Raw genomic sequence first — 27,999 nt, 5'->3', positions numbered from 1 at the left:
GATGGCCTCCGGCGGTGGGCCTCTGGGGGGTGATCAGGTTTACAGGACGACACGAGGGCGGGCCCCGAGATGGGATCAGGGCCCTTCCAAGAGGGGAGAGGCCAAAGCTCCCTCCCCCTGCCATGTGAGGACGCAGGGAGAAGCCTGGCCCCTGCGAGCTGGGCAGAGGAAAAGAGCCAAGGACCCAAGTTGACGGACACCTTGATCTGGGGTTTCCACCCTGCAGAGGTGTGAGAAAAAGAATTCCACTGCTTACAAGCCAGCCGGCTTATGGCACTTTGTCAGAGCAGCCCAAGCGGACTAAGACTGTGGAAAAATACCTCCATTTTAGGGGCTGCCTGCATGGCAGGAGTTGCCCAGAAAGCACAGGGCATGCTCCAAAGAGACCACCTGGCCAGAGCAGGTCACTGTCGTCTCACCAGCACCTGCCCGCTGGGGGAAGACCTCACAGGGATTTAAAGCTGTTTATTATTTACAGAAATGCCTAAGCTCCTTTCAACCCACAGGCTCATCAGAATAAGCTTCTGTTCCCAATTGCTTACTTTTCCCTTTTCTCCCTTCTCCATTTTTTAAATATGAAATAGGCTTCATCATTTACCGTTGATAAAGCCTTTTGTATTATAGGGCTTCATGGCATCCCTTTTAAGAGTTGTATGAACTGTGTGTTATATTATCAACCACTGGCGTAAGTGGGAACTTAACCATTCGGGGGACGCGAGCTTGCACTGTACCCCAGCGCATGGAAGGCTATCTTAGCTCATATTTATATGCATTAGGAAGAGGCTGTGGGACATTCCTGAGTTTCAGAGTTAAGGTGGGTTTTGTATGTGATGCATTCCTAGCAGCATAAAATAGTTTCTCCTGCACTCCAGTTGGGAAATCTCAGCATTTACACCCCAGCTGGAATAATCTTGGCTGAACTGCCTGTCAGTGGGTTCTGCTGCTCTCTGCCTGCATTTGGCTTCACGCTTTGGCACTGAAGGCTCTGCCCACTTCCCCCTTTAATACAGTGACCCACCTGCCTCCTCCTTCAGCTAATGCCTTTTGCTTGGTTCTCCCCAAGGGCACCTTACTTCTGCTCCATTATGCCGATGCTATCCAGCCTTCTCCTTTTCAAAAAAAAAAAAAATCACTAGTTTCAGCCTATCCTTTTTAAAACCTGTAGAGTTCAGTATCTTCTACTCTCCCTAGATTTTTCTCTCCAAGGACTGTGGCAAGGGGGGAGGAGCCCACGACACAGCTGTTCAGGTTCAGCAGGCTCCTCCCTGTGGCGCCGTGTCCCTGAGGCCTCACAGCTGGTGCCCGTGGCTGCCTGGCCACAAGTGAGCATCTGCAAAGCTTCAAGTTTTCAGAGGAAGGTGGCCTTTTGGACTGAAACTCCAATCCTTCTCTGGAGCACCCCTGTGCTTCCCATAAACGATGGCCTCTTTCCACTCATCAGGGTGCAGGCGACCCCAGCCCAGAGGCCCCTAACCTTGCACCTTCATGTGCACACGCAATGTCCCCAGCGGGAATGCCCTCACTGCTCGTTCATGCCCATCACCTGCTATTGGCTAACGCACACTGACATCAAGAGGCCACCAGATGGAAATAGCTGTGACAGCCATGCTGGATGCACACGCACCCCGAGAACGTGGAATCCACAAGGTCCTCCCTCTGCAGAAAAGGCAACCTTGCTGGCCTAAATCTTTCTGAACTACTTTCTACAATACATGGCTAAAGTTTCACCTCTTACGTTGATAAGTTAGAACAGTGATGTCCCCGTTAGCAATGACGTCTCATGTCATAATTTCTTGGAGTCCAAGAATCCCCTGAAGAACACTACTGGCGGTTCATCAGGTGCATGTTCAATAAACCTGCGGTGGAGACCCTGTGGCCCCACCCACCATGCACTTGGCAAAGATGGGGGGCAGCAATTAGAGCCCCATTCCTGGGGGCCAGCAGGCCGCTGTGAGCATGCTGCTGCCAACACTCTAATTGTATCTCTCCAACTCCCTTTCACATGACACTCATTACAGCTGGCCACAATCAGACCAGGGTCAGAGCGCTCAGGATAAAATCCTGGATTGCGTCTATGACCTGCATGCCATGAAGTGATTGATGCCACCTGCCTGAGCCTCGTTTCCTCATCTGTAAAATGGGGGCAATAATTGCACACACATCAAGAGTAGCTGTTAGAACCAAATGAGCTAATATGTGAACAGTGCTTGGTACACAGAATCGATGCACAGATCTTAACTGTTCTTATGGTTATGACTATAATTAAGGGCTCCAAAGGTGTGCATTACTGATTCACTATAAATTATCTGTCCATTATTTAGATATGGTATGTCCATGTAGAAGTCTGCCTGCCTTAATTAAGAAGTACTACTTTAAAAAAAAAGACCCTATTAAATTATGTGGGGCGCAGTGCTGTCCAGTGGCCAGATTCCAGAATGCAATACTGCGCTGTCTCAGAGGATCAGAAGTCGCGAGAGGACGCTGCACCTGACACTCGGTAAAGCCGAGCGGGGGAGCCAGTGATGACGGAGTAGCGGAGGGACGCAGCAGGGAGGTGGGCAGCTGGCGGCCACGGGGCCATGATGCCGCTGACTGTTCCAGTGAAGCTCTCCCAGGGCCGAATGCGGGTCCTACGCACCCTGACCTCCCAGCCACCCTGCAAGGGTCCACTGTGCAGAGTCACAACAGGGCTTCAGGATGGGCGCTACCCGTCTAAGAAGACAAAGCGGATGCATGGTGGTGGTGCGATTCACATCCAGTTTGCTGGCTTCTTTCTCTTGGAATTTCCAGAAATTAAAATGGTCTCGAATATCTCCTGTTTCCTCCCACATTTAAAATGACCTCTACTGTCATCACACCCTTGCCTGTGTATGTATCAACCACCCATTAAAACAAACTGTGGAGCTACATGCCCAGACCCGGGAACTGAAAACTGCCCACCGATGCCAGAACAGCCAGCACTCTGCCAGTGGTGAGCTGTGTTCACGTTTCACACTTTCTCTGTCACGGACATCTCTCCTCACGCTGCATCCTCGGACAGCAGCCCATGCCGGGTCCTGCGGCCGCTCTGAGGGGACATTTTCCCTGCAAGTGCTATGCTCATGGGCCACTGCCATGTATGGTTAGATCTTTCCCTTAGGGAACCTTTGAATCATCTCACGGGACGGTCAGCTGCAGCTCTGAGCACAGAAGAGTCACAGAAAATTCTGGTCAGGAAACAAGCCTCACATGGCCTATGCCGGGAAACAAGGCTGCAAAATCAACGCCAAGCTTAACGTCACAGACCAGGATGACACCTCTGCTCGTGTTTGCACGTGTCCACAGCATCCTGAGCCAGATTCTGATCCACTGCTGGACAGGAAACGGGGAGCACAGATGAGCAGCTGTTTTCCAATTTGCAATGTCTAATTTCAAAGCAATTCATACCTCTGCTCATAAGCTGATAAAGCTGGGTAGACCAGACACATGACTCTACATGTTTATAAGAGAACGTGGCATTAAATAATGACTAGGCCACTGTGAATCCTAGCACTCACATGTACAATATTTTGTTTTTCAACTAGGTACATTAAAGGAAAAAAAAATACCAAAATACAGTTTTTTTTAATTCTTCAGTTACAGTAACAAAACACATAGCAAGACTTTGATTTGAACAAACTGTCCATCTTTTTTCCTGGCTGGGGGCTCAGTGTCTATACACATGCTCACACATAGTGCACATGCATGTGTCAGAGGGCACAGAGTCGGAAGAGGGGAGGGAATGAGGGAGGAGGAAGCCAGAGAGGAAGGGGATGCTGGAAACGATGTTTAGAAAATTCACACTTTATTTCGGGTTTTCATTCACTTCATGGTAAGCCCATAAAAGTGACATGAGTTAGAATATGGTGGTGATGGGGGAGAGATGGATTGTCCCACAGGGTTGCTCAGGCCAGTTTTTTATTCCTGTATCCATGTGCTCAGTTTTCTAGACATAGCAGCTTTTATGTAAAGGACGTGGGGCTTATGAAAATGACCTCATAGCTGCTGAGCGCCTGCAGACTTCCAGACCCAGAGTGGTGTGGGTAAAGGAGCCTTCCCCGGCCTGTCCCATGGTTGCTGGCGAATTCCAAGGCGCCCAAGAAGCCCTGACTCTTTTATGCTTTGGGAGCATCCATCCCCCATTGCGTTATGAGGCACATTTGCGGAGAATAAACGGTTTTTTAAGCAGGCGTATCTGTTTCTGTTCATTAGGGTTATGTATCACCCAGTTTTTTCCTTTTAAAAGAAAGTAAATAGATGCATGCCTATCTTCTTGTCTGGTCTAGCAACTCACACACACTTGTGAATGGAACCACTGCTTCAATACACCCATTACAAATGTTTCGACAGTTAAAGAAAATGTGCACATAATTTCGTTTGCTTGTTCTTCTTTTAAATACTGACAGTTACTCTGCACTGAGTGTGCCCACCCTCCAGTACTTGAGGCTGTTGGGGAACAGAATTCGCCAGCCCAAAATGAGTCTCCTTGGCGTGGATAATTTTAGGCTGGTTATTTTTAAGAAACAGGAGACTGGAGGTGTTCTTCTTTTTGCCCTTTCTACAGTTGCCTAAGAGAACTTAGGGAATGACCTGCTCCGGGGAGAGACGCTCACTACAGACAACACGGGATGAAGGAACAGGGGTGGAAGACGAGGAATGACTGGGCCGAGTCAGTTTGTTAAAATTCCTCTCCGTGTCCCCCCGTTTCTGGATAGCCCAGCAAACATTTGTTTACCAAACATTTATGGTTTGTTTCTCATCCTCTGAATGGCCTTCCTTCCCTTTGAAGCCTGAGGCCCCTCCATCCTTCTCCTTCGTCCGGAACGACACATATGTGTCATTTTGCCTGTCTTGGGAACCTTCTCCTTCGTCCGGAACGACACATATGTGTCATTTTGCCTGTCTTGGGAACCTTTCCCGTGGGCGGGTTCCCCATATATATATAATCAAATCTGAGAGGTACATAATCGAATTTGATTTTTTCCTGTCAATTTGTCTCAGGCCAATTTAATTCTTAGACCAGCGAGAAAAACCTTGATGGGCAGAGGAAAAGGTTCCTCCCCAGAAAATTCTTCACAAAACTCGTCTGTGGACTCCCTGAACTCTGCAAGTCCCGGTTAGGATTCTTCCCGCAGCCCCTGGGAATTCGGCTGTTGCCCCAGGGCTGGGATTCCCCCCTGGCTCTGTGCAGCCACCAGATAATCGCTCTAATCCATCCTGATTCCAGGCATTGAATATTTCAGACCATTCTGCATAAACAAGGGGCTGCGTTTTGCTTTGTTTCTTTCCTTTTCACTAACTCTGCCCTAAGTGTCCCCTGCAGGGTCTTCCCCAGGGGAACCGGACGTCCCTGTCCCTCCACCGCTTCTTCTGTCGCCTCACGCCCAGAGGCGCCCCTGCAGCCCAGGCCCCCGGGGGGAGCACGAGCCCAGGGGCGGGCCTCTCTCCCTCTCCGACCCGCGGCCTCGGTGCTTTCAGGGGCATTCCCGGCGTGACCCACTGGCGCCCCGGGGGGCAGCGGGAGCGGGCGCAGGGCTCCCGGCCGCGCTCGGTCCAGCTCAGGGCGTCCGCCGTCCCTGCGCTGCGCCCCGTGTGTCTGGAAGGACGGCTCCCTCCGGGCGGCCAGCGTGCCGAGGACAGCGGGGATGCTTCCCAGCCACCAGTCCTGGGCATGCGATCGTTTAACAAGTCCCTGGTTTAAGCTGAAGGCTGAAAGATCTCTGGGTACCACTGCCAAGTACAGTGATGGGACTTCCTAGAAATCAATAGTGATGTTTTTCCCCTTTTCCTTTCGACTCCTGTGATCACATGGTCTCATGAATTCTCTGTTCCAGAATTTATAACTGGTTTTATGTCTCATTTCTCCTTTTCTCATCTACCCAGTGTCCCAAAATCAGTTTTTTTCCCTGAAGCATCGTCCTTGCACCAGCAGATATTGGGAACACCATGAACATTTGATCAAGAAAAAGAGGGCTTGCTATAAAATTTTTAACTTATTTCTTGTTGTTCTGTTAAAACAATGGATCACTCTCTTCCACACCCCTCAGACCTTTCTTGTACTTTCCCACATCCGTCCTTTTTATTTTACACATCCCACGCCTGAAATACCCACGCCTGTTGTCTGTCTGACCCTTTCCATTCTCAGGACCTGTGCTAAGTCCCAAGTTTTCTGTGAAATACTCCTAGGTGGCCTCACTAGGAATTACTTCTCGTGCCTCGAATGGACAGCCCCTCTCCACCTCTCGTGCTGACCCGCCCTGTTCTGTACATGGTGTCATGTTCAGGAGTGGGAACATGGCTGTCTCTGCACTGGGCGGAGAGGTGGGATTCGGACCCACATTCCAATCTTTCTCCAGCAAGGTGAGCATCATTAACCGCATTCTATAGTTGAGAAACAAAACCTCTGGGAGTCTGAGTACCCAACCCCACTGCCCAGCCTCGGAGGGCACGGCATGATTCTGAGCCCTTCCTGTCTCTGACCCCGAGGCCGGTTCTCTCTGACACCCCTGGGGATCACCAGGCTTTTCTGGCCCAGCCGCTCTCCAGGCAGAGGAAATGGACTGAAGCCATGGGGAGGAGACAGAGCACGCCGCAATCAAGTCCCTTTCAATTTATGGTGCAAAATGGAATAGAAATACCCACAGCTCAGGTCAGGCTGGTATTGGTGCCGTATCAAAAAGCACAGCCTTATTCAGATCCCACAGTCCCACAAGTTAACCTGTATCCCGCCAAAAAGAGGGACCTCATGACCAAGCGTGTTTGGTGAATGGCAGCGTCCTCTACCTGCTCTTTGAGTCACCCTGGCCAGTGAGATAAACACACAAGGGAATCTGCTGCAGAGGAACCCATTTAACCCAAGGGTCCCCCACCGAGTTCAAAGCAACGTTACTTTCAGTGCACAGTGACCAGGAGGCAGGAAACATGCTGACGATCCGGGGAGGCCAGTGCAACCCTGTGTTTCTTTTCTTTCTCTTCCCATCCCTACCCTCCCTCCCAGTACCTGGCCCCAGAGCTGGGCTGGCTCGGCTGCTTAAATCAGAACCTTTGAGGCGCGACCCTGGTGACTCTGACGTGATGTCTGTACTTGAAACTGGACAGTGAGCCCTTCCTCCTGGGCCAGCCGCCATCACAAAGTCAGAGGAACATACTCAGGACCCCAGACCTTGAAAAATTACTAGTGAACAGGTGTTCACTCTTTAAGAAAGCCTGAACTTAATATTTATAATACTTAGTTAATATTTTTCCAGCTTTCTTAAGGTAAAACTGACAAAGGTGCGCACAGTCCAAGTGCACAGCGGGGTGGTTAAATGTACATAAAATTCTGAACTATTTATTGCAATGAAGCTGATTAACACTTCCACCAACGCCCACGGCTGCCTTTTCGTGTGTGCTGAGAACACCTGAGATTTCTCTCAGCAAATGTACACGGTATGGAGGGTTCTCAAAACATTAAACATAGGACCATCATATGATCCAGCAATCCCACTTCTGGGTACTTATCCAAAAAAAAGAAATCATTATCTTTTTCTTTTTTTCAGATGGCATATAACAATAGCTTTATTATCAGTTGGCACTGTATGCTGGGGAGAGGTTCTTTTTTCACTGGAAAATAGTTGATATACTTAGTGTATTAGTTTCAGATGCACAACATAGTGACTCAGTAATCACATAACGTCACTAAATGCTTACACAGTAAGTGTAGTTACCCTGTTATCATATGAAGATATTACAATATTATTGGTTATATTCTCTATGCTGGCTTCCTTTTCTATGACCAATTCATTTTATAATTTGAAGTTTGCTCTTCTTTATCCCCTTCACCTACCTCACCCGCCCTCCCAACCCCTCCTTATGGTAACAAGGGTCTGCTGTCAGTATTTATGGGTCTTTTCCATGTATAAGTGAAATTATATGGTATTTTTGTTTCTCTGACTTATTTTGCTTAGCACGATACCCTCTAGATCCATCCACATTGTCACAAATGGCAAGATCCTCTTTTTTACGGCTGAGTATATATGTATCTCATTTTCTTTATGCATAATGCAATCATCTTGGAGCGAGCTCTGCACCCCCAGGTTCACTGCAGCATTGTTCACAACAGGCAAAATATGGAAACAACCTGTCTGTCAATAGCTGAGCTGATAAGAAAATGTGGTTTTTATCCACACAATGGAATATTATCTGGCCTTAAAAGAGAAGGAAATTCTGCCATTTGCAAACAACATGGGTGGGCCTAGAGGGCATGGTGCTGCATGAAATGTCAGGCAGAGGGAGACAAATACTGTGTGGTCTCCCTTACGTGTGAAATCTAAAACAAAAAGTCAAACTCATAAAAACAGAGAGTGGAGCCATGGCTGCCAGAGGCTGGGGGAGGGGAGAGGCCCCGCAAAGGTGCACAGGTTCAGTTACAAGCTGTATCAGTTCTGAGGATCTCACATGCACCGTGGTCGCTACAGTTAACATACACTTGACATTTAAGTAGCTATTCCTTTAATCCTCTGCACACTCACAAACTCTCTCAACTCTCAATCCGGCCCCGGCACAGAGCAGTGTGTCACCGGGCAGCTTGTTAGAAGTGCAGGATCCTGGGCCCTCCCCAGAGCTACTGAGTCTCACCTGCATTTCCAGAAGTTTCCAGGTGATACTTGCGCACACTGAAATTTGAGGCGCTCTGGGCCAGCACAGCTCACTTTTGGAAACACGTTATGGACTCGGAAAAATGTTTGCCGAACAGATACATGTGCTTCAGTATAAATCCTACTGGTCTCATTTTCTTTCCCTAAGGTGCACGTTAACAGTATAATGCCCTGTACACATGCAACATTTGGATTCCAGGAATTGAACGGTGCACACAATAATATCCCTGAATATTAAAAATGATTTGCTGCAGTCAAACACTTTGACAAAACCAAACAGGAATCAACATTTTGGTCCTAATTTTTCTTCTGAAGCAGTATTATTATTGTGGCTTTTATTTTCACAGAGATTCATAGGCAAAGATAGGGTATATATTTTTAAAGTCCAGTATATGGCAAGCATCTAGCAATGTATATGATTATGGAGTCACTCTGTTGTACATCTGAAACCAATATAACATTGCATATCAATTTTATTCCAATAAAAATTAGAAATAAAAAAAAAGTCCAGCATAGAACAATGCTTTTATAATTTAAAAAAATTGAAGTTTATTTACTGAAAATAGCCTTTTAAAAGTGAATACAAATTAAGAAAAATGTGCTGGTTTAAAAAAAAAGATTTTCTTTTCAAAAGATTGAGTGCACAATCTGGACTCTATGGCCCTCTTTGCAGGGAGCGACTGGCTGGTTGCAGAGACCCCCGTGTGTTACAGGCACTGTGCTCAGGGGTTTGCAAACATCCCCTCACTTGCTGCACTTCCCAAGCCTCCAAGCGCCCGTCATGACCATTTCCATCTCACAGACAGGAGGAACGTGGGGCTGTAGGGAGCAAACCTGCCCCAGGTTTGCAGAGTTGAGACCGGGCTGGAGCCCAGATCTGCTTTACACTGTGCTCTGCAACAGGAGTCTCAGCCTAGCTACTGGTCCTAATGCCCGCCTGCAGGGAGCAGGGGAGGGAATCAAGGGCGCCGTCCCCATGGCCCGGCTGTGCTGAGGCAGGCCGCTTGTACTGGACATGCCCGGCTCTCCCGACCACCCGGGTGTGTACTGACAGGAGGCCTGCCTATTGCAGGACACAACTTCTTCTCCAAACTCTAGAGGGATTGCACTGAGATGTTTCTCATGTTCCAGCTATTCTAAAACTCGCAATGCATAAGATCATATCCTCCAAGACATACACGTTTATTTAGCAGTGATACCACAATTCAATAATACATTTCAAATCAGAGTAATGTAGGTACTGTTATCAAAGTCAAAATATGGAACATGTTCATATTTCCAGCCACAACTCATTTAAAGGACTTATCAAGCTTGCATAGCATGTACCAGTATAATGAAACCCAAGCAATAAAATGTCACATTTCCTGAAGTATTGGATTGCACAAAATTACCTTATTCTCCTAACCAGTCCTCCATGAAATTGTGCAAACTTTAAGAAAGAAAGAGAAAAATTAGATATGGAGCTTCAAGAGAAACTTTAAATTAAGATATCAAAATGCACAATTGGAATGCCATGATGTTGAAAGTGGCTGATTTGGGGAAGAAATGAAAGTTCCCACCCATTAATCGAGAGTGGCTCAGACGGGATGGGCAGAGCGGCCCTTTAGACGGCTGCGCATCTTTAAACAGCAAACGTACCTAAGAAGTTAATTGTACTTCTGGTTCCCAACAAAAGACCCCACACCCAGAGAAAGATGCGTGACTACCAAAATAAAATAGGTATTTTACGTTTTGTGAAATGAATTTGAATCCCTAAAGGAAAATTTTTTTCTCATTGTCCAAAACATAATTTACGGGAAGTTCATTTTTCAATAAAATGAGGTGTGTAAGTTGGGGGTTTTACGTGACAAGAGAAATACCAACACCGGCGCTGGTGCCTGAGATGCGCCCGGACTGCGGCAGGCGGCCGTGCCCGTGCCCCCCATCCCCCCAGCCTGGGCTGGCTCCCCCTCCAGGGCCCTCCGTCCCCCGGGAGCAGGGAGGCCTTGTTTCTCCCTCCTCACCCCTCAACGGGTCATTTTGCATGTGGTCTTAGAGTGAAATACTATCTTTTATCCACAATAACCACGATGGAGTAAACTACAGCTTTTCTATGTGAAACATATTAATTTAAACAGTTTTTTATTATTGAAGTATCATCGATATACAATTTTATATTGGTTCAAGTATACAACACAGTGGTTCACCAGTTACTCACATTATGAAATCCTCATCCCCAACTAGTGGTGTTACTGTCTGTCAACACAGGAAAGGGGGTACAGAACCACTGGCTACCCTCTCCAGCTCCCCACCGTCCCCGGAACCATCTTACATTGTGATTGAGGATTTTTGTGCTCCTTTCTCTCCTCCACCTCCCCATCCACCCACCCCAACACTTCTCCATGGTAACCACCAGTCACTTCTCAGTGTCTAAAATAAGTAGGTTTTTAAATCAACAATCTTGTATATGCAAAACCACGGAGACTGGTTGCAGCCAAAGTGAAACACATAAGACGGTCTACCAGGGGGCTGAGATGCTGGGGAGGCGCTGGGAGAGGAGAACCCACCCGGGCGCTGCAGAGGTGGAGCCGCCTGCCCGTGCTGGCTGGGGAGGCCCCCCTGCCTGCCCGTGAGGCCGGGCTAGGCCACCTGGGACACTGAAAGTAAAGCAGGGATTTTCCGCTAGCCCATCTGAGAAAACGTGCTGCTTTTCTCCTCAAGGTAAACCCAGCACAGAGGACCTTTCCTCCCGCCCCCACTGCTGAGGGTGATTCACCTGAAACGGGAGGAAATCAGCGCCTTGAAAGACGGCACCCGGCTGAAACCTTTGCCCAGTACGGCCAGCCCATGTCACTGAGCCCGTGGGGAGGCAGCGCCCTGTCCAGCAGCCCCTGTGCAGCCTGGTGGCATAAAGTGCCGCTGGCTGGTGGGTAGTGTGCAGACTGGTTTCCCTGTACCGTGTGGAGGGGCCACCTCACCTTCTAGGCCATGCAGCCTGACGGGGATCGTGCACGAGAATGAATGTCGTAGATCGCGTTAGACATTGTCTATTGCACAGAATTGCTGTTACAATAGAAATGTCCCTTTAACTCCCTATTGACTTTCGGGGTGAAGGTAACAAGGGGGTGGGATGGTCTGAGTTGTTGACAATGCCTTTTTCCACATGCCTCAATTTAAATGAGTCAAAGGAGAGAGAAGCCGTAGCGTCCACACCATCAGGCAGTATCTTCAGGGTAACCTCAGGCCTGCCACTCATGCCCTGATTTAGAATGGGATCCATCACTGCATCTGTCCCCAAAATACACAGGACAGACAGCATGCATCACCTTACTTTATCGTTAGCGCATACAAGGGGGCTAGCTCAGGGTCATGGAGACAAGGGCTGAAACGGTCCAGCGGGGAGGAGGCCCGAGAGGGAAGCGGGTGCCGGGCAGGGGCTGATGCCTGAGCAGGGAGGGTGGCCAGCAGAGCACTCTAAGTGAGCGGGCCTCCTCACACCGCTGCAGCCTTCCTGGCCTCCACAATCACACCGGGCTGCGTACGGTGTCGGCATCAGGGGAGGCCGGGTCCAGGCTTTACCCTCTGTGAGCTTGTTTCGCAACTTCTCTGTAAAATGATTTCATAACCGCACGAAACGAGGAGAGAGGGGAGGACCCCTCCTCTGTCCTACTCTGGGGTGGGGAGAGGCGGGGCTGCTCAGCCAAAGCCTCTCTCTCTGTGCACGCCTCTATAATTCTTCCTCATTAGAAATTAAATACATGCCAAGTCAATTATTAATTGACAAGCTGGATAAACACCCTAAGTGTTAACTGGTCCTTCCAGGGCTCTTTGAGGCTCTCTCAGCTCCTCTAGGACCTTTGGAATTTTGTGTTGGCTTCAGCAAGTCACTGGTTAGACTGACTTAATGGGGAGACTGTGCCTGGTTGGTGGGGAGGGAAGGGAGTGCTGTCACAGGACACCTGGCCCCTGCAGTGAGGTCCTACAGGGGCCAGGTGGATGGGGCGGTAAAGGGACACTGCAGTGCGTGACCGGATGGGAGCTCTGAAAGGTCACAGAGCACCAGAGGTTCTGCTGCCTGAGGAGGCGGGTCTACTCTAAGCCAAGCAGGAGCACCTTGCATTAATGATCACTGGTTCCCCGGGGGTCGGGGGGTAGATCACAAGACGGTTTCTTCTGCCTGCATTAGCACTAAATGCTCGGGCATCTTGTGTCACTAGACGCATTGTGTGAACTTGATGCTGACAGACTCGGGCGGCGTGGAGCCTCACCCTGGAGACACGTCCCTGAGTACCCGGGCAAGGGCTGCAGATGCTCACGGAGGGAGGGCAGGGAGGTGTTCCAAGGGCACCACAGAGCCGTGCTCGCTGGGCTCGGGCACCAGGAGGAAGGGCAGCCGGGCCGCATGGCAGGGACCTTGAGGGCACACGGGGCCCTTGGGTTTGGTGCCCAAGGCTCCATCATCAGTGGCTTCTAAGGAAGTGAGACACTGACGTGTGTCACAGGACACAGTGTAAATGCATTAATTGCTCGTTTCCTGTCTGTCACATGCCGCACACATGTCTCACCACAGCAGAGGATGGATTAACCATTCTCACTGTGACCACATGCTTGAAAGACAGTAAAGGCCTATTACTTGTCTCCTGTTGAGACTCTATGTTTCTAACCGTTTCACCACCACGTCTTAATTCAGAAGCCACAGTATGTTGCCTCTGAAATAAAATCCATTTTCTTTCATCTCAACATTTCCAGTTATGAGCTCTTTGCTACAGCATCCAATCACTTCAGAAAGAAAGAACGCTTGGCTACCTGTACTTCTAACCATGTTTTTAATTGAAAGAAAAATCATAACTAATGGACCATGTTGCAAAGAAAACTAGAAACTGCAGCTGTCTGTTAAAGTAGGGTACTGGTAGGAAGCCAACCCATATAAAATTAGAATCTTACTAGTGAAAAAAAAGCCTCCTCTGATGTACATGGAGTCGATTAGGTTTAAATTATGAACCCGTGCACATTTAATATATGGATAATTTGGGCACATTACATCACTCACCACATTTAGACTGCCTCCGCTGTAGCCATGGCAACCCTTATATAAAACATAGCTGAGTTGGTAATTTCAGTCCAAATTAAATGAAAATAAGGCTAACCCTATTATTGTACTTAACAATTTTCTAAATAGCTTCATCTGAGAGGGCCCTTGCTTGTATAGTCTGTCTTTTAAAAATAGATTATTGGAAAATTACGTGCGTGTGCATGCTGTGCCCCCCAGCCACCCCCACTGCCCACCCCCGCTGCTGTCAGCCTCGGGCTTGTGCGGATGGCACGTCGACCTGCAGGCGACGCAAAGCTGTTCTTGCCATTTGGGGATTGGTAACTCTTTCAAATATGCCAACTGGGGCCATTACACATTTCGGAGGCTGGCCCTCTAAAACTACTGTAAAGTAACAGCGTCTTTAAGGTAAGCCATATTGTACATTAGCATACATCCTAACAGCGTCCTTCAACTGATTCTGTTTTAAACTGTAAATAGGCTCTCATGTGTTTCCTTAGTTATTTAGGAAAACCTTCTTTTTCTTTTCCGTCTCCACAGAAGAGTAACTGAAAGATGAGAGTTCCATTTAAAAGTGGCCCTGTGGCCATGTCAAGAAAGCTCTTTCTGTAATTATGATAAACACTGGATGTCACCCCTAAGGCTCCGTTTGCTGTGGCACATGCACGGGACCTCCTTGCAGCTGGCCCGCAGCCCCGCCGGCAGCCGCAGGTTCAGGGCTACGGGGCCCGGGCCAAGGAGAAGCCGGAGCAGAGGGGCTCCTGGCAGTGTGGGCTCAGGCCTGGACGGTGCCGGCGGGACTCTGGTGCCGACAAGCTCTGCTCACTGTGTGTGCTCGGCTTCTTCCTCCATAGAGCTTAGGTGGCACCGATGAGGACCCACTGGCCCCTGTGCCGAGCCAGCAGCACAGCACAGGTCGCCCCAAGGGTGTAATTAATTACAGCCACAAGCCCGTAGCGGTGGCTGTGGAGAGACAGTGCACTGAGCCGACGGGCGGTCTAGGAAGCCAGACCACCAGGCACCCGGGGCCAAATTCCCACCAAGAACTTCCCAACAACTGCCCATTTTATTTTTTCCCCAGTTTGTCCCCAGATGGTCAGCCTGGCAAATACCGAGATGGATTCCTGAGAGCCGGGACATGCCAACCCTCTTGGATCCAGACACAGAGAGGGTGGGCCCGTTTCTCCGGCTGGCACACCAACATCCTGTGTGCGACAACCACCGTCAACTGCTGCCTGAGGCTGCAGGTGTCAGCGGCCCAAGCATCAGTCAGGACACAACCTCAGCCCACTGGCCGCCCCCCCTGCCCCCTTGACAGCTTCCTGGGTCTGATACTGAAGTGTCACAGCTTCCTGGGTCTGATACTGAAGCGTTGGGTGGGGGCACGGCTGGGGGAAGTGCACACGCACTGGGCAGGGAGGAGGGGCGGGCACTTGAGAAACCAGTGGAATAAGAAAACAAGTGGGCAAAACTAAGCCAAACAGCATCCTCTCTCTCCTGATCGCTGTTTTTAACAAAAAAAAAAATTAAAAGAAGAGGCCTTTGTTCACTCAGCGCCTTTGTTCACTCAGCGGCGAACCACGCTGAGTGTGAGTAGCACCCATGTCTGCTGGGCTGCGCTTCATTTGGACGGGCGCCTCCGTTTCCCGTCTGGACGTCCACACCTCGAAGCTTCCTTTCTTACATGAATTAAATTGGTTCATCAAAAGCTGTCCTGATCATGGATTCTAGAATCCTTGTCCAATACACCTCACTTTTTTTCTCTCTCCCAACCTGACACCATACCAGCAAGGTGATGAGTCAATGCCCATTACCTCTAAATCTCGCATAAATAAAGCCTTTACAATTAATCACAAAATTTCTGAGAATCCATCACCATACATTTTGTATTGCAATGATTTTCTCAAAACCAAAATGATGTCATTTTAAAGCTAGGAGAGCACCGTACCACTGAGTCTCTTACAGTGATGGACAGAAAATAGGCCCTCAATCGAGGTTTGACGCATCAGCTCAGAAGTTCACTCGGTACAGCCCCCTTCCTCATGTCAACAGGAAACGATTTGCCCAAGGTCACAGGACTGTTCGTGGCAGAAGATGGCACCGAATCTAGCACTCAGAATGTGTTTCCCTAACTCTGATGTTACCGAAAGTGAGACAGACAATACTATCAACACATTCTTGAGCATTTGAAGTTAAACTTGTATAGCATAAAACAAATGGGTAAATTTGTTCAATCCGAAAGTGTTTCGAGATGAGTCAAACAGAAAACAAAGATCATAGAGGCTGGGGTTATTTTTCCCGTATTTGAAGTAGCATTTAACATCAGCCTAGTAAAGCTGATGTAAGGAAAGAAATCATTAATAAGAATGTTCTGCTCTGAGTCTTGAGTCTTGGAAAATAGGACAAAAACCAGTTACAATAACTGGTTTAAAAGACGTGGTCTAGTTAGGACACGTTTCATGCTCATCTTTTTATTCTTTAGCCTAGGCCCTGGAATGCAAGCTGATACCTATACAGATGTTCACAGTCACACACTTCACACTCTACCAGTGTGTAAGTGGCCAGAGTGCTCTGTATACCATCTTAATTTGAACGTACACATACTCACTTAGGCTTACAGTTTAACATCTGAAATAGATAACAGATGCAGTTTTTAAAACCCTAAGAAATTATACACCAAAACAAAAAACCAATTCGACCCATAGAAATGACATACTGCGAGGTATGTGTTAAGATCTGAAATGTGCATCCTCTGATTTGCCCTTTTCAAACCCACCTACAGCTAATCCACTTTGAAACCAACACTGTGAACCTGAATTGTGACTGATCAGATCTGCTTTCCCTGTGTCTCCCCAGCACACACCCTGGAGAGCTGACCGTCAGGCTGAAGGACTCTATACGAATGCCGGGTTGGTATTTACGGGTCGCCTGTGACCCTCTGAGGTGCCGCATCTTTGGGGAGGAAAATAAATATGCGACCATGTATCTGAAGTATAGTAGACACATGATTGGTAACGTGACGTTTTAAACCACCACAGTACAAAAATACTTCTTCGATTCAGCCGCAGAACAAATTCAACACTAACTCAGCTCGCTTAGCCACAGTCTTCTGGGTTGCTTTAAAAAAGTCCAAGGTGAGGGCACGGCGGGTTCCTGTGCCCAGGCCCCAGACAACGTGTCTAGCTCGAAATACCAGCACAAAGACAACTCAGACACTCTGAAGTCAGTCGTGATGAGGATGACTTTTTAGCAGCCCAAACAGCAAGGCAGAGGAAGGTACTCACGTTTGCCAGTCAAGTCCCAAGGCAGCAACTGCACAGAGCCTGCAGAAAGGAGACGGGGACACCCTCGTTCCCCAGCACTCACCATATGGACGGCGCCTCCGTGCCGCTGATCTCTAGGAAGTCGTACCCTTCCTCCAGCTGGAAGTCCGTGAAGACAAGCGCGATGGTGTCCCCGGGCTCAGCGATGACGGTCCAAGTGCAGTCGGCGTGGTTCTCGTACTCCGAGGGGAAGCGCGGGCTGGAGATGGTGCTGCTCGTCCCCCGCAGGGTCCCCCCGCAGGCGCCCTCAGCTGGTGGGGACAGAGGCAGGAGGAAAGGCTCTCTCAGGACCGCGTCACACACGAGCACCCCTACAGGCTGCCCCTCTGCATCCAAGACACGCATTTCCTGGACCTGAACCTGGGGCACCCAGCATGGCACAGGCTTTCTTCTGGGGTGTGAATTCAGTTCTATCGAAAAGCTCACAGAAGCCTGACAATGACATCACATTCTTAAATGCACTGCCCTTAAAAAAGAGTGTTATCGTGGCTTTTCTAAAATCTGGAATGTGTGGTTGCCATACACCTGACATTCACAGATAGCTTAACAACATTTTCAAAAGATTTTTCTCTGAATCCTGGAAGACAGATAAGTCAAAAACATTTTGAGACTTAGAAGTATGTAGCTACCTTCCATTAACTGGTATCTGGCTTTGAAAATAGAGTACTGCTAAAAGAAGTAGACACAGTTCCTTACTTCTATACGGTATGGAATTTGTTTCTGGTGAGCTCTTGTTCCCTATCATAACAGAGACACACCGGTGCATAAAAATGTTGAGTAGGAGATGCTTGCATGAAAAGTTAAAATGGAGTGTCTTGGGAAGTACCAAGTGTGCTTGAAAGGTTGAATGAAATGGATGAATTTAAGTGACACTTGAGAGCACATACATGCTTTATAATTCAGCTTGTTGGCTAGCAGACCCCCTGCCGACGTATCTGAGGAGGAGAAGCTGATATCAGATCATGCTGGAGTTTTGGAATAGTAGCCTATGCACTGAAGCATTATGATTTAAACGACTTTCAAATGGGTGTATTTATGTACAAAATATAATGGGAAATAGGGTAAGAGTGAATCAAGTAAGAAGCAGGAGCTGCTCTTCTGGGAAGATGCCTGGGCAGTGCTGACCAAAGGCAGGTGACATTGCAGCTGCATGACAGGGGTTTGCTGGGCAGGTGTCACAGCCCCAGCGCGCCTGGCGCCCGTCCTGGGCCTCCACCCCATAGTGGTGGGACGGCGGAGGCTCCGGTGACCTGCAGGGGGTGTCCACAGAGCGGGTGGCATGGCTTCCTGGCATGGGAATGCCAGGAAGTGGATTGGTGGGATATTTTAGTGTTTTAACAGCTGGCAGAACTGTGCAGGTGCCCCTGGCTGGCATCAGTACTGACTCAGAGACCCTGCCATTCAAAATGAGGGTGGCTGAAACAAGTAACCTCCCTTGCCACTTCCACGTCTCATTTTTGATGCAATGAGCTTAGACATTTTAAATGTCCAGAAGCTTAGATGCTTAGCATCTAGATTTTCGTAGGTCCTCAGTTGACGACTAATTTCCCAAAATCTCAAAATGTAAATCTCACCATCACCCACCAATTTTATTTACCTCTGTAGCCCACCATATATATATATATATATATATATATATATATATATATATATTGGGCAGTTTGAAATATATATATATATTTTAAACTGCCCAATAAAAATACATTGACAAATACTGAACTCCACTAGAGAAACTGCCATTATCTCAGAGAAGCCGGAGCATGAAGCTGCCATTCGTTCGTCTACAGCCTTGGAGGGGCGTGGAGCCCACGGCGGCCGGGGTGTGCCACTGCCTGCGGGCTCTGCCGAGGCTTGGCGTGCACTCATCACCCCGTGCCTGCTGCTACTTGCAATGGTAACACTCGCAGAGCAGGAGAAGTAGCAACCACAGTTCAGAGTTTTATAGGAAAGAATCTCTCAATCTAAGGGCTCCAGGAAGCGTACGGTGGCACCATATGATGTATCCCTGATTTGTCATTCCAGCACCAATTTCCAAGGGAAAAATATGAAAATATGAGATACCCACAATCACAAAATATTCACTCATATCTTACATTCACTCACCCACCTAGGAAATGTCATGAAGACAGATGTGATTTTTCAAGGAGCTACCGACATCTCAGTAGCACAGGCATCTCCCGGAATAAAGAGCAACAGGGAGAAAGCAAGTTCCTTCTTAAAACTGTCACTGAGAGAACGCGGGGCGCATGGCTTCTCAGCCTGGCCGCCGCTGACACCCACGGTCATTCCACGCTCTGTTCTGGGGAGGTGTCCTGCATTGTAGGGAGCCCAGCAGTGTCCTAGCTTTTGCCCATTAATGGCCAAAAATATCCCCCAACTGGGACAATCAAAAATCTCTCCGGCATTGCCAAGAATTCTTTGAGAGACCAAATTGTCCCTGGTTGAGAGCCGTTTACTTAGATAAACTTAATTAGCGCTTCCCAGTCTTTTCCGTGGTATTGTATACAGCCTTTTAAAGAGGAGACAAAGCCATATCAAAGAGCTGTGTATCCTCTTTGAGTCAAGATTAATAATTATTACATACTTGGCTTATTTTAGTGGATTAAAACATAGGGAGAACATACATGGTGTTTTGCCCTAAACACTCTGTGTATGTATAATAATTTAAAAGAATTAGAGTTACTGCAGTAGAATTTGAAAACGGTCTCATTTTTGGTACACACTGCAATTTTTTCCATAATGAATAAGCCTAGGTAAATGAACTTAGTTAGGAAACAGCTGTTTAATTTTCTAAACCAAAACATTTCACCTCTTTAGGAAAACCTAAAAATCAGTAAGGATATAATAGATTTACTGTTGTTTTTATTTAGCATAGCTCTAACCTTAGCATTAGTATTTTGATGGAAAATATGTATGACCGATGTAACAAATCATTTTATATGGCAAATTATATTTTAAAATACAGTAAGTTTACAATTTCTGAGATATGTTTTCACAAGGCAGGCTTCATCCATTCTAAATAACTAGTAATAAAGGAAACACATAATAATTAAACAGTTTAACACTTTATCTCTAATTATGAATAAAATAACTAAAAACAAATGCTTTATTTGAAATTTACAAATAGGAGTTTCAAAATGAAAGATCATTAGTCAGATTTCAAAAATTTTGGCCACAGCCCTTTAGAACCATGCCTTACACTGTTATTACCTGTGAGCACATGTGCAACTACACACGTACCAGCACGCAAACAACACTACTTCAGTCCGGCCTTATCCTTTCTCTGTGATTTGTTCCACTCAAATCAGCCAATCTGGTCCATTTGAAATTTAACTTGAATCCTAAAATTGTCTGTTCAAAACTTTTTAACTTCCCACAATACGACTCAGAATAAAATCAAACCAGGACCGTGATATGCCCCCTTCCCCCACAGTCCTCATATCCCTTCCCTCACTTGGGCCCTTGGCTTTCCACCCCACCTTTTCCTCACTCCACACCTGCCCCAGGCCTGCCTGACAGAGTGCCCCCCGTGGCCCCCACAGCCCCTCCCTGGGGCCACCTTCTCCAGCCACCACGCAGGAACCAGCATCCTCTCCTGGCCACTCCCCGTCTCCTCATCGGCGCCTCCTGGCACCTGGCCAAGCACGACGCATGGGGCCGTAAGCTGTACGCGCTTGTCGGTGCCCTGTTCCTGGGTTAAATGAAATGCTGCTGCCTGGAACTCAGTAAACTTGACTTCCTTTTTTCTCTTCTTCTTCTTAGGGGAATGACGCAGGCATTTCCTACAGCTACATCTGTGCCCACTGGCCTCCACTCTGTTACCTTTAATATAAGTGATGGGACTGTAACAAAATACATTTCTGGGCCATAGGTGACATTAAACCATACCATTCCTACAAGTATATGCAGCTGTTTCAAGCATGAGGTTTAAGGAAAGAATATTCAAGAAACACTGTAGCAAGCCTCTAAGTAGCTATGTTGGATACAAATTAATTTCAGCGTAGCAATCCTTGAGGGGTGCACTTGGCATTTTTCTTTGGCTTTGTTTTCAGCAAATAGCTGAGCCCCAAGCCCAGAAACTTTTTTTTTTTTTTCATTCTCAGCAGAGCAGCAGAGAAATTTCAGGAAGAAAGTCAAGGCAGGAAGACAATACAAATAAATCAAAGCAAAATGTTAAGGGGCTATGAGCAAGCTTTCTGGCAACAGGAAGAATTATTCAAATTCCAAAGTTTAACCCAACTGATGTAAACACAGAAATCATGGATAAAAAAGTATGATGCACTTAAAAAAAGTAAGTAAACGTTAAAATAAGCTAAATAATTCTGGCCAATATTTAAATAATACAGTTATGTCACCATAATGTAAGCTCCTTCAAATCCATGCATGTTTATAAGCAATGAACTTACCAAAAATTTTACTCTCCTATTTATTTTGTTGTATCCAGAGAAATCTTTTATTTGGAAGCTGAAAACATGGGGGATTTAATTAAGTAAATGCTGTTCAGAAGTTCACCTTCTCCCCGGCTCACTTCGTTTTACACATGGTGGTGCAGAAAGAAAATGAAGTAATAAAGCGAGGTTCAAAACTGCCCTGTAAACTCAACTTCGTAAAATTAACAATTAGCACACGACAAATATTCCTGAATGAAATGATAAATGTTGAGTCACTTCATTCGGTTATTTCAAAAATCATGCTCCCAGGCATTCTGTATGAAGGGGTGAGGGGCTGCAAGGACCCAAGCGACCCAAGGGGGTGGGCTTTCTGCTCCCACACCAAAGGCTTATCAGAGCAATTATTTTTTAAAAATCGGTTTCCTATATTGAGTGTTCACAAAATCTTGCATTTTGGGGGGAAAAAAAGATTCTACAGCTATAAGGAGGTTGAATGCCATCAAGTTAATCCAGGGAGGATAAGGTTCTTAATAGAAGATGTGTTTGAATCTACAGATTTCTGTAAGTGGGGAAAATAATTCCAAATGTAAGCAGAAATCAGAGTGCCCTATTTCCCCATAACCAAACTTTTTAAAAAAGTTTCAAGCTAAACTCTAAAATTATTATATGCCTTGTCTGGGTATAAATGTTGCTAGGAATGTATCTCAAGGGCATAATTCAAAATACAGAATAAAACATTATTTAGAGACTTCCTTTGTCATAGTTATCATAAGGAAAAATTGAAACCATCTAAATGTTTAATGACAGATAAATCATTAAATAAGGTGTGATGCATGCAAACAATAGGACCATGTAACACATTTACTGAGCATTTGCCTCATTGCTTCTGGAATTTCCTGACTCAGAATACTAAGTATATAAAATGCAGGGCATACAGTTGGATGTAGATATAGTCTCTTCTCAGTTTTAAAAACAGCATGGAAAAATATCCAGAAAGGGAAAATACACGCACGCTCCCCCGCCCACCCCCCACCCCCGAGGCTGTGAGGAACATCGGCTCCGTGAAAACCCTAAGTCAGGCCGTGTGGGTCGGAGCCGAGCTCTCCGGTGGGCTTCTGTGTCTTGATCCCTTCCCTGCTCTGTGCCTAGGGTGGTTATGCACAGGCGGACGGAATCACGGCATCTACGCCAGGCTGCTGTGAAGGTCAAAGGCACACAGAATGTAAGGCTCCACACGCCTGCCTCTCGCTGGTGCCAGTGCCAGCCAGGCCTCACCCTGAGGCTCTTTCCCCCTCCCTGCAGCATGCAGCCTGCCCAGCTCAGCCCGCCCTTACCCTGCCCCTCATCATGTCACTAAATGCTGATCATCTCTCGTAGCAGCCATCTGAGGTCCCGCATCCTCAGACCACCTCCTGTGAGTCTAGGCCACTTTCTCAAATACCCGATCCGCACAGACCCTCTGACCCCAGGGACCCAGAACCGCTGATCCTGCCACTTGCCCACGGCCCTGCCTCCCACCCTCAGGTCACCCCCTCTTCATCAAATGTTGTTTTCTGGGTGAGGGCATCTCAGGACACTTAATATAACTAGGTATGTGATATACATTTATTTCTTACTCACTGGTTTGTTTACATATGTCTGTATCTACCCAATCAAGTATTATACCCATGGCGACTGGGATTTTTCTTGCTTCATGTGCCTTGTTGTTCTGGCCTCATGGACTAGGGTAAACCTGCTGCAGCCTCTGGGCCGCCCAGGGCCCTAAATCCAGCTTTGTAAATGCAGCTTGACAGGACACAGGCCAGCCTCTCGCTTGCGATAGTGTCTGTGCAGAATTTTGTTCTACAATGACTGACTACAGCGGCTCAAAGGGACCAATACGGCTTAAGAAACAAAGTATTCACTACCTGGAACTTGGCAGAAAATGCTTACTGACCTGATAAGTCTATCTGACACCCTGTAGGTCCTCGATAACCAATGAACAGCCCAAACAGTGAGTAAACATATTCTACTGGAAATCAAAGACAATTAGAGCAACTTTGGGGCATATTCTAATGCTACTAAATTCTCATCAAATTAAAAGGAAATACTAACATCAAAACCAAGAGTAACTGTGAAACTCCTTGAGGCCTGGGAATTTGTGCAGCAAGTTTGCAAAGCATAAATAACATTCCTAGATTTCTATCCTTAGGAAATAATTAAACAGAAGGAAGAGCAATGCTACATGTACAGAGACACTAATTACAGCATTATGTGTAGAGTAAACATTGGAAACACTCATTATGTTCAATTACGGGGAGAGAAATTACATTTAATGTGTATAACCGTAAGGATATGGAGAATAAAATGCTGTCCATTATAATGGAAAAGTTCATGATATAATAGTAATCTTACAAAGGAAAAAATAAATATGATACACCTTACGGCTTTGCCCCTGAGGGTTAGAGGTCAAGTCTGCCTCCTTCGGTCTGTCGCCCCCATTCCAGCTCCTCAGTGACGACGATCACAGTAGTCATCGATTATTGGTACTGTGCACCGTGGGCACCTCGTTTAATTTTTTTACCAGTGAGATTGAAAATGTTCATCTAACTCAACAGATTCAGAACCGGAGGCTCTGCAGGCAAATGGCTTGTTCAGGATGTCCCAGTTAGCAGGTGATAACACAGGATACGCATGACCACGTCCTTGTCATGAAGTGCATCTACGACTGCCTGTCACAATGAATGGCAGGCATTTACAGGGGTATGTGTTCATTTTGGAACTGCACATACTCACCTCTACAAGTTGATATGGTACCTGCACGGAATAAGATCATGGAAAAGTACTGTAACTCGCTTCACCAGATTGAAAATAATTGGCATAGAGGCATTTATGCTTATATTTTAAACTTGTTGCAGGATTGTATTTAATGAGATAGTGTAAAAAAAAGTGTGTTTAGCAAAAAGTAGCAGTGAGGATGCGAAACGTGTAAACTAGATTTGCTCCAATGGTGACATGTATTTTCAATTGTACTTTTTCTCGATTTTGCTAAGATTTATAGTAGAGTCATTTACTGCAGAGTAGGCAAGAAAAGTGCTTAAAACTAAATTGTCTAAAGCCATTCAGACTTCATGTAGACCCAGGTTTCTTGCAGGAAGATTGTCCCATTCAATCTTTCTCTGTAATGAGTGCTCCTGACATGACAGATCATTTAAGATTCACTTTACATTATTTCTGTAACATAACTGATAAAAACCCAGCTGTGTTTTAAATATCACAGAATTTATAGGTGCCCCTAAAAAGCGTGATCCTCTCCCTTCTCTCCCCTGCAGCTATATCTTTCCCCAGCCTCTCTCCCACCTCATCACTAGTAGCAGCAAGTACAATTAAAAAACCTTGAGTGACATTTTATAAAGCACTGGTAAGTGACATATTGTCATTGCCAGTCACATTAGGTGAGGCATATCAATTAAAGAAATTTCAAGCTTTAGACAGTCTCAATGAAACATGGGCATCCATCACTCGGCGTGTTTTATTCTAGGTGTGACTGAGGCTGCTACTGGCTATTTCGTGATGTTTTTGCTTGCTGTCACTCACTCCTCCAAGTAAACACCAGTTCCATGAAATGGATAAAATCAGTCCACTTAAAGAGAAAGAAAAAGCAAGCAGCTGCCACATCCTATATTCTTTAAAACCATTGCATAACAGTGACAACATGTGTTGACACATTTAGGTGAATATTTATCGTCAGTGCATGTGTTTAGACAGGAACAAAATTAGTTTCATTGAGGTAGGGGCCTTAGTTTCCAATCATGATTCACTTGCTGCTGTTTCTTGATGGTTTAAAGATCATGGTTCTCAATGAAACAAAAGGAAAGAATGTCCCTTCAACTGTCCCCAAGGAGGAGGCAGGTAGGGGTAACCAAGCGGGAATGGCCGTACTGCCTACCATCTTTGCTGCCTTGGATGCGATTCCTCACTTCTCAGGGAACTGGATTCCTCATCCGCCAACACTAAATATGAATACTGACCTTGACATTATTTGGACAGGATAATATAGAATAAGGTATGTAAAGTTTATAATACAACATCAGCCAGGGAGATCTAGTCTAAATAAAATGTGCAGCCTGACATTTCTACTTCCACACCGTCTACCTTAGTTCAGTTACCTAAAATGATTCCATTGGCTAAACATGGAAAATAAAGAGCCAGTAATTAGTAGCCAACCATCCCTCAAAAATTTTGTATCTTACTTTGGCTGCCCCCCAAGACGACCTTGCTTGGGACCCGAGAAGGGGAGGCCGCAGGGAGGCCAGGGCCTGGCAGTGCCCTTCAATCTCCTCCTGCCCAGGGGCGGGCAATCCCGGGAAGACAGAGGATGCGGGGGGAGGGGGGGCGGCGAAGGGTCCAGGGCTACAGGGGAGAACGGGGAGAGAGGTCCGGGTCAGCTTAACCCAAAGAAAGCCTTTCCTGGAGGGGGAAGACCATTTGCCTGGGAACATAAAGCATTGTTTGTTTTCTTTCCTCCAGGGTTGACTTACTGTCTAAAGAAATGGCCTCAGCAAGTCATATTTAGCCTTTAAAGTAAAATATGAGAAAGTTCCTACAGGCAAGCAGTCCTCTAGAGCTCAGCCGATAGTTTTCCATTGGACATGCAGGAGGCTGCTGGGACTCACTTTACCGAAGACCACGGCAAGCCCTGCAGCCTGGGTCTGACTCAGCCCTTCCCATCCAGAGAAAACACTGGGCCTGGGGTTACTTATCATGCCTTTGTTCTTCTGACCGCACGCGGCCTCTGAGCGGCCTGCAGGCCTGTGAGATGCCCTCCCCTGGGCTGCGCACAGGAGCAGGCGGGGGAGGAGAGGCCAGCCGGTCCCACCTCTCCTGGAAGAAACCAAGCCCTGCACTCCCTGCTCTCTCCGGCCTCCCCACACTCCTCGGGGCCCAAGCGCAAGGTGCTCAAGAAGAAAATGTTTCTTTCAAGGTCGACTACTTGTTCCTAATCAAAACTTAGGTTCTTTACATGGCATCAACTTTTCTCATGAATTAAATTGCAGAGACCTAAGGCATGAGAGGCCCAGGCTCAGATTCTGTCTCGGCCGCTTAGTCCCTGGTGACCTCAGAAAGCCGCTCAAGGCCTTTATGCCTGAGTCCGTCGAAAAACCTGAGCCAATGATAATATATAACCTGTATGGTTACTGTGGACATCAAATACACGAATACACATGAGCTGTGTAAGCAGGGCCTGGCACTTGGAAACTGCTGTGGTTTAACCATGATCTTCACCCATTTTTCTAAAAAATGTACAATTTTAGTGACCAAGCTGAAATTTTTATCATTTCATGACAGATGCTCCTCCATTTTCCACCTACTAAAATACTTTGAACTTGACCGATTATTCCTTTAAGAAACAGGAATCTAGAAATGATCCATATCTGGATTATTGCTCAGTCTACATTTTCTATTCGGTCATGCTATTTGTGTGCATACATGCATCTACACGCACGTGCAACAGGTAATTTTTGTCTTACTCTTTCTGTGCAACAGTGCATGTGAAACAGTGACCTGCTCCTACATGGATGACACTTCGGGAGCTATTTGATTTGCCCTTTGAGGTTCTGTGTGTTCAATTTAAATCTGCCTGGTAGTTATTATTTTTTTTAAATTCCAAAGAATATCAATAATGCATAAAAATCTTTTATGTAAGTGCTACTGGCCCTGAGATCCTATAGTTTACACGAATGGACGTTCACCTTGTTTGCAGTTTGGTTCCATTCACTCCATTCCAGAGTCTGAAGGTGCTGCAGAGACTGGAAAGGAGAGGATGCAGCACAGCTGTCTTCCCCAGCCAGTATTTAGAGATTCCTCACTGTGTCGGGCTCTCTGCTAAGCATTTTATCTGGGTTTTCTCACCTAATCTTTGCAATGGAAGTGGGACATGGGCAAGATTACATAGTGAAGAAAATTGAGACTAGAGAGATGACCTGGGTTTGCACACAGGCACAGCACACAGTCGCGAGCGGGACTGGCACTAGGATTTTCTCCCGGGTACACGGCCGAGCCTGCAAGTGAGCTGCTATCTCACCTGTGCTTTGCTCATTTTACTTATGTGCTGAAGACTCTGCAAGATGCTTAGCACATGTCATTTCATTGAATCCTCCTACTAACCCTGAGGATGACATCTTTCAAAGTATTTGCTCTTTGTGTTGATAATACTGTGTAGAGATTGGGTACGTGGCCCCTGGAATAGGCTGCTGGGTACACACCTCACCTTTCCTGCCTTCTGGCTGTGTGAACATCTCAGTGTAGTACATGCAATAGTTCACAGACAGGGACAGACCCTGGGAAAGGCATCCGATGCGCTTACAGTCACAAAGGTCGTGACTGCCTGGTCCTGGGACTGATTCTAGTTCTCTTCCTCTCTGGAATCACACGCCCTGAGGTGCACACACAGGGCTGCTCCGGGTTCCCTGCTGACCCCACCAGCCAACCTGCAGCCCCTTCAAGGGCCTGCCTGATCTCCACTCCTAAGACCCCCTGCCGTTTGTTTCAAAAGCAAGGTGGTGCCTGAAATGAGATTCCGAAGGAGAAACCTTTTTGGATTGATCAACAGCCAGCTCACG

The 27,999-nt window shown here is 46.9% G+C and overlaps 1 protein-coding gene across 4 annotated transcripts in view; it reads right to left on the bottom strand.

The window, feature by feature from the left end:
- Positions 1 to 27,999, bottom strand: part of CSMD1 (CUB and Sushi multiple domains 1) — a 1,487,013-nt gene that overhangs the window by 672,082 nt on the left and 786,932 nt on the right. For all 4 annotated transcript variants that reach the window (XM_073219228.1, XM_073219229.1, XM_073219231.1 and 1 more), the window contains exon 5: positions 17,050 to 17,257. In XM_073219228.1, coding sequence (XP_073075329.1) covers positions 17,050 to 17,257 — 208 coding nt within the window. The remainder of the gene's footprint in view (positions 1 to 17,049; positions 17,258 to 27,999) is intronic.

This window comes from Manis javanica, chromosome 12 (genome assembly GCF_040802235.1).
Source record: "Manis javanica isolate MJ-LG chromosome 12, MJ_LKY, whole genome shotgun sequence".
In the NCBI taxonomy this organism is placed as follows: domain Eukaryota; kingdom Metazoa; phylum Chordata; class Mammalia; order Pholidota; family Manidae; genus Manis; species Manis javanica.
This window is presented reverse-complemented; position numbering and strand designations above follow the sequence as displayed.